This window comes from Trichechus manatus, unplaced genomic scaffold (genome assembly GCF_000243295.1).
Source record: "Trichechus manatus latirostris isolate Lorelei unplaced genomic scaffold, TriManLat1.0 scaffold00065, whole genome shotgun sequence".
NCBI lineage: Eukaryota > Metazoa > Chordata > Mammalia > Sirenia > Trichechidae > Trichechus > Trichechus manatus.
Genome location: NW_004444001.1, coordinates 7807955 through 7820835, shown reverse-complemented (window position 1 = coordinate 7820835; position 12881 = coordinate 7807955). Strand labels below are relative to the sequence as shown.

The 12881-nt window shown below is 38.0% G+C and overlaps 1 protein-coding gene across 1 annotated transcript in view; it reads left to right on the top strand.

Moving 5' to 3' along the window:
- Window positions 1-11492, top strand: part of MRPS10 (mitochondrial ribosomal protein S10) — a 12275-nt gene extending 783 nt beyond the window's left edge. The window contains exons 2-7 of the mRNA XM_004379557.2: window positions 2288-2352; window positions 2447-2519; window positions 4828-4964; window positions 5930-6038; window positions 7746-7835; window positions 8335-11492. Of these exons, the coding sequence (XP_004379614.1) occupies window positions 2288-2352; window positions 2447-2519; window positions 4828-4964; window positions 5930-6038; window positions 7746-7835; window positions 8335-8430 (570 nt within the window). The 3' untranslated portion in view covers window positions 8431-11492. The remainder of the gene's footprint in view (window positions 1-2287; window positions 2353-2446; window positions 2520-4827; window positions 4965-5929; window positions 6039-7745; window positions 7836-8334) is intronic.
- Window positions 11493-12881: the final 1389 nt, after the last annotated feature.

Genomic DNA, 12881 nt, shown 5'->3' with positions numbered 1-12881 from the left:
TTTTTTTTTGGTAGGTTTTTGCTACCAGTTTTTACCTTGTTAGAAAATAAAACTGAGAATCTTACAAAATACCTTTTCATTTAAAAGTAACACTAATAAACTCATTACATGTTAACATAATTAACAGTTTTTATGGAAAATAACTATCGTTTTCTAAACAAAAACTTTTAGTCAGAAGAATGACAATGTTTTACATTTTTGCAAATCTCTTTAATGGAAGACAGCTGGATTTTCCTTTCTGTTATGCGTTCAGTGTGTTGCTGTATCACAGTCCTGCAGCCTCTGGAAAACTTCACTGTACACTTGTGAGAGTGGAAAAGCTCCAAATAACTTCTTGGTATTATTATGAAAATAGTTTTGATGCCCCATGCTTCCTGAAAGTGTCTCAGGGAACCCCCAGAGGTCCTTAGACCCCACTTAAGAGCAGCTTTTCTTAAGCAAAGGCAGATGGTGTTAAGGGTTGAAGTTTTTGAACTAAAACAAACTGACCCAGACAACCCTCCCCTTCTGCTCCCCCCGCCCAACATACCTCCCCTCCTGAAAGAAAGAGTAGAGAAAGGGAGGAAAACTTTAAGAACTTCTTAACATAATGTCACTGAATTGTAATTGTATATGTGAAGAATGTTGAAATGGCAATTTTAGTTACATACTTACAATAAAAAACCATATCTAAGGTTGATTTGTGGATGTAACAGCACTTTAGGCTCCAACTTTAAAAAGCAGAGGTTTATCCTGGAAGAACATGATTAGGAAGTGGTCCTTTTGCACAACTGGATTGTTGGGTCATGGCGTAAATGTGGGGAAGGAATTTTCTGTGTGATTATGTGAAGAATGACATATGCTTCTTACTCCCGCATACTGTCTGATTTCCTTTCTTTTTGTTTTTTCCCCATGATCCAAGGGAGAATATGGAAAGCTTTGATTTGCGTCCATCTTGGGTAAAGAGAGGAAGGACAATAAACTAAGAGTAGGCTGGGGACAGAGAGCTTTTTTTTTTAATCCTTTTTTTCCTAAATATATTTAGGTGATCATCAGTTGTTTTAATTAAACTTCATTTGTGCTAAAATATTATTCTCATCTCCAGAGTATATTAAAGGATGCTATTGTGTTTCTGAAGGAGCCCTGGTGGTGCAATGGTTAAGTGCTCGGCTACTAACCCAGAGGTCAGCGGTTCGAACCCACTGCTGGTTCTGCAGGAGAAAAGACCTGGAGTTCTGCTCCCATAAGAGATTTCAGCCTAGGAAACCCTATGGGGCAGTTCAACTCTGCCATATAGGGTCACTTTGAGTTGGAATTCACTCAACATTCTGACGTGACGGCACACAACAACATTGTGCTTCCACTTTTCTCTGGTTACGCTTTTTAATCTCAAAAACAAAAAAAAACCAAACCCGTTGCGATGGAGTCGATTCCAGCTCATAGCGACCCTATAGTACAGAGTAGAACTGCCCCATAGAGTTTCCAAGGAGCGCCTGGTGAATTCGAACTGCCAGCCTTCTGGTTAGCAGCCATAGCACTTAACCACTCTACCACCAGGGTTTCCGGGTAGATGATAAACTACCTATTATATATAGTACAGTAAGTTTCTAAGCCAGAAGTTTTGTACCACCAGGGGGCGCCAGCAATAAAGGATTTAAAAACACTGAATTGCAGTTTGTGGCACAGTAGATAATAATAAATGTGAAAGTTCCAGTGTGCATTTTAATGTATTCATAAATGAGTTATCCCGAACAAGCCAAGAAATACATATGCTGGGAAAGATCTATGGAAGCTTCAAAAGAAGGACACTTTAGAATTTTTATTCCAGCTCTTAATAAATTAGGTTATACAGATACTTAATAGTTTTCGTTGATCGAAAATATTCAGACAAAATAAGTATTATATCAAAGTATGTTTAATACAGAAAAAAAGATGGGAATTGAAATCACATGTGATGTTATTATTTTATTCCTTGATGTCCATATGTGTAATTCATAGCTGTTCTTTTAATGAGAAAATTGCCTTTTTTAAAAAGTTCTTGATCCTGAACTTTAAAAGATATAGATTCTTTAGTATTTTGAGGGTGCTTTTTGATTATCAACCCTATTGTTGTCCTCATTTTTTTTTTTTTAACGAAATCTAATTTGGCAGTTTTAGTTGGACCAATACCGTCATCTAAAATAATTAGGTATCTCTTGATTTGAAGCGTCATATATCTCTTGATTTTTAGTGGAAACTGAATGGTTTGGGGATTGACTTTAATTCTAACATATGTTCCCCCCTCCTTTTCTTTTCTTTTTTTTTAAAGGGTTCAGGGAATTTTTCTGTAAACAATTCTAAGAGCGGTACAGCCAGAAATGGTGGCTTTCTTCTGTAAGTATACAATTGGATATGCTAAGCTGGACAATATAATGGGCTCTTGTGCTATTTTACTTAGGTTTCGTTTTGTTTTTCCTCCTGCATGTAGCAGTACCAATATGAAGTGGATACAGTTTTCAAACCTGTATGTTGATATTCCCAAGGATTTGACCAAGCCTACGGTATGTACTCCCTATTTATTGATTTAAGGAGTTATAGTAGCAAAAAATTTTCCTCATTGTTTCATTTGAAATTGTTTCCCAGACAGTTTAGGAATAAAATTTTTTTTCTGGAATACTGGCAAATGCACAGCGTGCCTGAGTAAAGTATTCTCTGATGTCCCTGGGTGCTCATGTTATCTTTCAGGATTTCAAGATAAGTTCTAAAGGAATAAATTATTTACCCCAAATAACTTGGAAAATGAGTAGTCTCTTGCTCTTAGCTCAGCATAATATGAAGAGTGTTTGATTTGTCATAATTAATGATGCAGAATACTTGATGTTATGTAATGTTATATGTTATGGAAAAATACTTTCCTTGTAGCCTTCAAGTCTTTGGTTTCATTTTAAAATATCGGACCTGGGCCTGGGCCTGGGCCTGGACATGGACAGTGTTTTATTTTCATAGTAAGAAAGAGCATTGGCACAGGTGGAAATCCAGAAACAGCTGTGTAACCTTGACTCCTCTGGGGAGAAGCCATGATTCCATCAGCCCAGTTTTTGTGTTTAAAATTTTTTAAAATCCTTTCAAATGTAAAAGCTCATTGAAATGTCTAACTGTAGAACTGTACGGCAAAAAAGTAGTCCCCACCTTCCAATTCCACCCCTCAGAAATAACCACCTCTAACAATTTGTTACAAATCCTTCTACACATTTGTCAATATGTAATCCTATATGCATATTGAGTTAATTTTTTTAACAGCATGGAATTGTGTTTTATATAATGTACTCCTGTTGCGTTTTTTTCACTTGATAGATATTGACTATATTTCCATGACAGTTCATATAATCCAGGGTCTCCAATTCAGTTGCCTGCAGGGGCCAGGCTTGTAAGGAAAGGGGGCAGGTGGGCACAGCGTCAGGCTGTGCCCTTTAAAAGTGAGGCAGCTGCTACTTACTCTGGCCACTTGTTGCCATGTGGGAACTCAAACCTAGGGATGCCAGATCTACATTTTCCAAGCTAAAATGAACATTCCAAATTTTTATGTGAACTCTCCTGATTTTTAATATTTGTAAAAAATTCAGAATTTCTTTAAAACCACATAGGGACCAAACAAAACATATCTTAGGGCCATATCCCTTCTCCTCTGTGCTCCAGCTTGTGGCATATGATATGAATATATTCTGTTCTTCCAAGAACTCTATTTTAGGTAATTGGGAGTGGATAAAGGAGCCCTGGTTAAGGAGCCTTATTGGCACAGTGGTTAAAGCGCTCGACTGCCAACCGTAAAGTTGGTGGTTCGAACCCACCAATTGCTCTGTGGGAGAAAGACGTGGCAGTCTGCTCCTGTGAAAGATTACACAGCCTTGGAAACGGTATAGGGCAGTTCTGCTCTGTCCTGCAGGGTTGCTATGAGTCAGGATTGACTCAGCGGCAGTGGGTTTGGTTTTGGTTTATTGGGAGTGGGTGGCTAGCTTCCTGGTTAGTAAATAAACCTCTTTCTGGGGTGAAGTAACTTAAGCCTGAGTCATTGGATTAGTAATACTGTATACATTACTGGCTTAATGGATGAATAGAGTGAAGGTAATTCACTTAGAAGAAAGTCAGAAATGTCAGACCCATTATTTCTGAGGTCATTAGGAATTAGCTTAGAAGAAGTAGAAGTTATGTGTACGGTCAGTGTCATAGCGTTTTAATTAGAAATAAACAATTTGTGTATTAGGACAGGCAAGCCATACATGAACAAAAACTAGTAAAGCGTAATATGAAGAGCAATAGCTCGCCTTTGTTAAACAATGTTTTACAATTTATAACCACTTTAACCTATCTTTTCATATTTGTTTCTCACAGAAATGCTGTGAGCTCTAGCGTAGATATTATTATCCTGTTTTATATATGAGGAAACCAAAGCACAGTGAGATGTAACGGCTTACCCATCATCACTCATCTAGAAATGGCAGAGTTTAATTCTGAATCCAGGTCTTCTGACCAGACTATTCTGTTAACAGACCCTAGAATCCTTTCCCATTGTGTATTTGGGGCTTAATAACTTTTAAGTTGGAGAATTCCCTTAGTGATTGTGTAGGTTGCCTTGAAAGTCATTTTGATACATACTATATTTTAACAGATCCTGAAGATTATTGTGCAGGTCTGAATGTAATAATATTTAGATACTTAAGCTAATGGTGTTAAGATGTTACTCAGCATTTTTCTCCTCTTTGATTAGTAAACTCTTAGGTTGTTCAATTGAAGGTAATAAAGTTACTAGTTATAAGCATAAATAATAATATTTATTAGACTGAAACTTATCTTTTCATTTTAAAATTGTAGATAACCATTTCTGATGAACCAGACACATTATATAAGCGCCTGTCGGTTTTAGTAAAAGGCCATGATAAGGCTGTATTGGACAGTTATGAATATTTTGCTGTGCTTGCTGCTAAAGAACTTGGTATCTCTATCAAAGTGTAAGTATAACCTTTCCTAATCTGACCTGTTGCTGCTGTAATGTGGTCAGCCAGGAAATGGTGCCGATCCCGAATAGGTCTGAGCTCTTAAAGTGGCATAGAAACTCATGATGGATAGAGTTGAGGTTTGTCATATATTATCCTAAGCAGGATTAACCCTATCTACTAGAATTTTTAAGTACTGGAGTGAACAAGAAAAATGAAGGCAATCCTCTCTCTAGAGATTGCACAGACATGAGAAGCCCTTGTGTCTGGGATCTCCATGGGGCAGGGAGGGGCGGTGAATTAGGTGAATAAGCAATCTTTTAGGCCTTTTGGATTTGATGATCTTTTGTTTAGAATCTGCCTTAAGACTTACCACCCATGAGGTAATTCTATGCATGACAAGGCAGGCTTCATGTGGTCTTGCAGGGTCAAGCAGAACTGCCTTCTTTGTCTTGTCATTTGTTCCTTGTGGTGCTGAACAAGACCCATTTGGGGCTTTGCCAGTCTTGCCTTCTAACAAAAACAGAAGGAACTTACACATTTTCCGAAACACTGACTGGTTTTATGATTATCGATGTATCTGTGGATCGTCCTAAAACAAAACACATACAGCAGACATTGCGCTGTGTCCAACACACTGATGCTGTTCTTCGTAATTCATGTATTTGGTCAGTAAGGTTCTTAAAGAGTGTAAAAGACAGGCATATGTGTGTGTGTGCACTTGCCTGCCAACTCCTCCATTTGAATCTGTGGAAGAATGTTCTATTACTGTCTGCAGTGTTTATTTTGGTCTGAGCCTTATGACAGCAGTTGCTGTTACAGATGACAGTCTTGGCAAATGGAAGTCTGTAAATGGTAGTTAATGCCTATAATTGAGTGTGAGCCTGACCTACAAAATTATGGAATTATGCTTTCATATCAGTGACTCAAGTTTTAACATCAGTTAGCTTAAGTATGTTATCTTGCCCATTAATTTTCAGACATGAACCTCCAAGGAAAATAGAGCGATTTACTCTTCTCAAATCCGTACATATTTTCAAGAAGCACAGAGTTCAGTATGAAATGAGAACACTTTACAGGTGTTTAGAGGTGAGTTTATTTCAGACATGAAATACTGTTTTAGCATTTTGAAGTTCCCAAAACTGCACACTAGCATATCGTAACTTTCCTTTAATGTTGACAAGGTTGACTTCCTTTCAGTCAGCTCATGCCTGTTAGTTGTAGGAAAGTAACATGTCTTTTTTGTTCTTATGGAAATGGCATGATAGGAAAGTCAGACTCAAAGCCATCCTTTGGAGTAGTACATACTTTAACACAGTAATGCAGAGTATTACTAGTAGGCTAATGTGTATACAGCATGATAGTGTTGGCATAATTTTGATTATAGTTCAAAAATTCTGATCATTTCCACACAGTTCTAATAATTCTCTTCACATGCTAACTAGATTTTCCATGTTAATTGTGGGCAGCATCAGGTTTTTCATTCATCTGTTCATCCCCTAGGATCAGCATAGTCTTATAGTTAAGGAGAGCATGGCCTTTGGAGTCAGACTGCCAAGGTCCAAGCCCAAGTACTTACTAGCTGTGTGACCTGTGCCTCAGTTCCTTCATCTGTAAAATGAGAATAACAGTAGTACCTGTATCATTAGGTTAGTGTAAGGATTAAATGAGATATTTTTCAAAAGTACTTAGAATACTTCCATCACATAGTAAATGTTATTAAAACAAGCACTTCTGCATCTTTTATATGGGAAGCGCTCTACTAGGCTTTGGGGGTACATTATATAATTAAGACATAGTCTCTACCCTTAAATAAAAAAGAAAAACTCAAAACTTTTATCTACCCATGTGTGACAGAAAAATATACTGATGGAGCACACAGAAAATCTTGTACTAAGTATATCTTATAATCTAGTTGTTTTGTTTCTTTTTGCCTGGAGTTATTTTGTGAGGCTCTTGTAAGTATACTGCTTCGATCCCATGCTTGCCAAAAGCACTGGCTTTAAGGCAGCTGCAGGTAAAAGGAAGGAAACTGTAGGACTGAGCTCCCCACTCCAGTTCAACCAGAAGGCCTGCACTTTTTTTTTTTTAACTTGGGAATTCTATGCAAGATTTCTTAGTGGGAGAAAAGGCTCCACTCCATTTACAAAGACAAAATACACACACATACTTAAAAAAAATCTCTGCTTTAGGAGAACTGTTTAGTGGTTCCTCAAAAAGTTAAATGTAGAATTACCGCATGACACAGCAATTCCAATCCTAGGTATAGACACAGAAGAATTGAAAACAGATATCCTAACAGAAACTTATGCCCAAATGTCCATCAGCTGATGAATGGCTAAACAAAACGTATATCCATACAATGAAATATTATTCAGCCATAAAAAAAGAAATGAACTACTGATACATGCTACAACATAAATGAACCTCAAAAACATTATGCTGAGTTAAAGAACCAGACACAAAAAGCCACGTATTTATTGTATGATGCTGTTTGTATGAATATCCATAGTAGGCAAATTCATAGAGACAAAGCAGGTTAGTGGTTGCCAGGGGCTGGGGTGAAGGGAGAATGAGGAGCAACTGCCTACTGGGTACAGGGTTTCCTTTTGGAGTGATAAAAATGTTCTGGAACTAGACGGTGAGGCTGTACAACATTGTGAATATACTAAATGCCACTGAATTGTACGCTTAGAATGGTCAAGTCTGTGTAACTGAATTTTACCCTAATTTAAAAAAAAAAAAATCTCTGCTTTAACAGCATAGCCTGAATCAATTTCACATTTGGTATTTTAGCTAGAACATTTAACTGGAAGTACAGCAGATGTCTACTTGGAATATATTCAGCGAAACTTACCTGAAGGGGTTGCCATGGAAGTCACAAAGGTATGACTTGGATTTCTACCTGTGTTGGGGGGAAACATCTGTATTGTCCTTTTGATATGTTCCAGCTTGGTTCTGGCCCGCTGAGCGAAAGGGACGGCCTGTGGCCGACAGGGAGGCGTTGTGGCCATAGTGGTTGAGGGCCTTCCCTCCCTGTGCAGTAGTGTCAGCCCAGCAGAATCCTGCCACTGTCAGCTCAGGTCCTCCTGAGCCTCCTCTGAGGTCTCCCTTTTGCAAAGTAGTTGTCCAGACATGGAGACCATGTTAAGTGGCAGTCCCTGGAGATCACAGAGGATCAGATAGATTATATATGTGAGTGCACTGTTTAAAGTGCCACGTTTCCTTCTCTGTTTCAAAGCCCTGAAAAAAGGCAAGGGAGGTAAAAGGAAAAGATGTCAGGAGGATTTAGGGGAACAAAATTCATAAATCCAGTTTGTAGCCAAAGAGTTCAGTTGAGTCTACATGATATTATAGTTTAGTTTTTTGGTGTTTTTGTTTTTAGACAAAATTAGAACGGTTACCAGAACACATCAAGGAGCCAATCTGGGAAACTGTACCAGCAGAAAAAGAAGACAGCAAGTCGCAGAACCTCAGCTAGGCCACTTGCGCCTGGGTTTGAAATGAGGACCGAGCAGGTGTATGTGTTTAAATGAGATTGCTTGCAGCTAAGACAGTTTTGAGCCCACCTAACTGCTCTGCTGAGCCCATAACTCTGATCAGTGACGAGCAGGATGTATAACTTTAATAGTAGATTGGACTACAGTAGAATAACTGTGTTATCTAGGTTTTTATACTTCTCATTATTTCAGATCTTATTTTAACAAATGTGAACAACCTATTTTGACTACAGTAAGTGAAAAGAATCAAATTTTTATTATCAGTTCATTCATCTGAAAGTGAGTGTTTAATGTATTCCTCACACACTTTTTTGTTGTTTAAGGTTCCTGGAAGGAATCTTTGGTATTTTTGGTCAGTTTACTGAGCAGTTAAACTTTTGTTATCTACTTTAGTGACAGATTAGTATATACTAATTTAGGAGTGGTGACCTCCAATTTTACCTCATTTAAGCATTAAATTCTTAAAAGTGAGTAGACTTTGTGGCCGAAGAGGCACATTTGTGACATGCACTGAACTCTTCCTGTAGCCCAAACCCTTACAGGACTGCCTGTGAAAGAGCCACTGTAATGGAATTTGAGCTTCCAAGAAATTATTACTTACCGTTTCATTCATCCTGTGATTCACTCATTCAACAAACTTTTATGTTGTGTGCTTTGCACCCAGCACAGTAGTAAATATCAAAAACTGAATAGAAGTAATGGCTTTTGAAAATTGTGCAAGGCACAGATAAGTATATTTCCTGATTATTTCTTCACTGATAGCCATTGCCTTTGAGTCATAGCGACCCTAAAGGACAGGGTAGAACTGCCCTATGGGGTTTCCAAAGAGCAGCTGATAGATTCAAACTGCTGACCCTTTGGTTAGCAGCTAGGCTCTTAACCACTGCGCCACCAGGGCTCTTCTTCACTGATAGAAGCCCTTTTGGTTAATGGTACTCTTTTTGCTTGCAGATGTCTATTCCTTGAAATTAAATTGTAGTTAGAGCACTGAAAGAAGCAAGACACAAAGTGCTGAAGCAGTCGGTATATCAACCCCCAGGGAGTGATTCAGTTCCTTTTTATAGCAGAATCAGATCTGGCTTTTTTGTGGTTTCCTTCACATATTTGGGATAGTTAGGACTTCTCAGTTTTCCTCCTTTAGATTGCCTCTTCTCTTCCCAACCTACTATCAGGTATCAGTGTTTTGAATACATACTGCTTATGTATGAGATTTACATTACTGTCATTAACATGAAAAGAGTTGTAGCCCTGTGTCGCATGACCTCATTCCACTCATAACTCAGTTGTTGACTGTGTCATTCACAAAGGCCCAAAGCAGAAATCCCAAGGATAAGCCTCAGGATAAAAAACTAGTCAATAAACAACAGTGGTATAGTGGTTACTGTGTCTACCAAAGCAGCAATTCATGACACATTTTTACTTTAAAAGAAATAATTCTTTAAAAATATAGACCCACACCTAAGCTGTTTTTGTGGGTTTTTACAGACAGCATAAATCGCTGTATTATAAGAGGATGATTGATACATACTATGTTTTGTAGTAACTTCCATGTGAGCGCCTTCAGAGGTGTGCATTTACCTCCAGCTGTTTTTAGACTAAAAATAAGAACCCATAAACCAGATTACTTAGCTGAGCACTTCAGATTATATATTAAAATCTCGTTTTAATACAAGTATGCAAATAAGCTGCTCGGTTCAAAAACAGTAGCATTGTTTCCTTGACAGAAGTATAGTCGTTTTTAAGCCTACTTCTTGATATAAGCAGAGGCGTTTCTTTATTCGATAGTCTGAGAAAGTGTTAAAAAATAATATGAGTCTCAATAAAATGCATATTCTGAAAACTAGAATTCATGCCCAGGTCGGGGTGGAAGTATGTTGAGAGAAGACTGGACCTGACTAGAAAGAACCAGAAAGCAGGTAGGAAGTGAGATTATTTTTTACTGAGGAGACACCCTCAGTTCATTGCTCTCATATACCTATTTGACAAAAGCTTTAAAGTCAATGTAGGAATTGTAAAAAGACTTCAAAGCAGCTTAATTTCATCCCTCAATACCAAAGGACACCTTTAAGAAGTAAAATAATTGTCAAATTAAGTGTTGTTTCAAGATATCAGTATCCTAGTTGTCATTCCCACAGCAAGTCAGTACAGTATTGTTGATTTGTCTGATCTGAAGTATATTTTTATATTAAATAAAATAATTTTACCATCTTTTTAAATGCCTATGTCTTAACAATACCATTTGCCATTTGTACAATTGATATCCTCATTATTTCTCTTCATTCATGTTCTATCCCTTCCTTTACAAGGTTGTTTATATGTAATTGAAATGGGTGTTTAATACTTTAGAGTGATTGGTATGCTTTCAAAGAGAATTACTTACATATTCCTTTGATCATTTAAACATGTCACAGTAAACATATAATTATTTTAAACCAGTAGATAGTTTTTTAAATTTCTCTTGTCAGCAAGCATTCTTTTTCTGCATTATATCATTGAATTGTTTCTAGCTTTACTACAACATTAATGAGTAGCACAGTGGAGAATGGATTTTGGAGCCAGACAGCCAGAGTCAGATAAGAGCTCATACCCACTAACTGCCATAAACTTGGGCAAGATACGTAACCATGTCAGGACCTCAGTTTACTCAGTAACATGCGGAAAATAATTCCTACTTACTAAAGTTGGAGTATTAAATTAGATAACCTATAAAGCTCTCAGACACTTGAGTGCTGTATTGTTTAAAAAACAGCTGGAAAGGACCTCCCCCCTATCTCCAAGGTGGGGATAATACTTACCCTAGAATATGGTCATGAGGTTTAAGTTAGATAAGAAAACATGTAACGTGCTTATTATGGTAGCCATGCATACATTAGCTCTCCATTATGCTAAGCATTTTACATAAACAGTCTCATTTACAGATATTTAATCTTTATAAACAATGAAGTAGTTACTGTTATTATCTTCATTTTATAGAAGGGAAAACCAAGACTTAGAGAGTTATGACTTGTCTACTTAACCACCCTTTTAGTTTACAGATGAGGCTGAGGCAAAAAAAGGTGAAATTGATTTGCCAGAGTTCAGGTTACTGATAGAGACAGCCCTAGAACCTAATTTTTAAAGGGGCTATAAGATAAACTCAGAGCCCTGGTGCAGTGGTTAAGAGCTACAGCTGCGATGGCTGCTAACCAAAAGGTCAGCAGTTCAAATCACCAGCCGCTCTTTGGAAACCCTATAAGCCAGTTCTCTTCTGTCCTATATGGTCACTATGAGTTGGAATCAATTCAGTGGCGGTGGGTTTTTTGGTTTTTTTTAATTTTTTAAATGAGATACTCAGGAGCCCTGGTGGCACAATGGTTAAGAGCTCGACTGCTATGCTAACCAAAAGGTCAGCAGTTCAAATCCACCAGCAGCTCCTTGGAAATCCTTTGGAACAGTTCTACTCTGTTCTGAAGGGTTGCTATGAGTTGGAATCGACTCTACAGAGAGGTTTTGTTTTGATATGAGGTACTCAAACATCCATGTATTAAATGCGGAATATTCAAACTTATTTTTCAGATTTGTTTCTCCTAAAGCTTAGAAGTAAAGAGATTGGGGGAAAAAAATCTAAGGAATAATAGGTGGAAATGCATACGAATAAAGGCAAGAAGCAGAATGCATAGTATGGTCCTGATGGTCCCACTGGCTGACACTTGTCAACATGAGAGTTTAGGCTTCAGCAATGCAGGTCCTACTGGGTCACAAGAACACTGCATGCAGGTGATTCACAGTAGGGCTTCCGGCCAGGCCTGTCCAGGTCTCAGTATAAATTGGTTTGTCTCTCGGGCTATCTCAAGCATTTCTTTACTCATGGAGCCAGGTTTATGGCTGACTGCCTGGGATCCCCAGGGTTCTCTTTGCAAATCCCAGCTCAATTCCTAACCCTGCCCCCTAAATCCTTATTATTGTTATTCACAGCGAGCTATCATTCTCTCTTATGGACTCCTAATCCTCTTTAAAAAGATATATTTATACCTTATAGCTCAGTGGTATTTATAGGGGCAGGTCTTGGGCAACTGACCCTCATGAAAAGCCAATCAAATTCTAGATACCTCAGCCAGAGGCTAAATCAAGTTGAATTTCATTCATACAATTTATTAATTTGAGCACAGGGTGCTGTCCTTTAATCATTCCCCAGAATTGCTTAAATATCACTAAATATTAAGAGACAGACAGGGAGAACACCACGTTCACACCAGGCCAGCTGAGATACTGCTGCTAGAGAGCCACAGTTGCTGATGGGCACATGTTTTCTTCAGGTGTGTTGAGATGGGGGGAAGCTTGAAAATCACTGGGCTAGATTATCTCCAAGGCTTCTTCCAGTTCTAAAATCCCGATATCTTATGACTTCACCAAATAATCTGCTAACCCAGGCACTCAAAGGAGTCAAGATGAG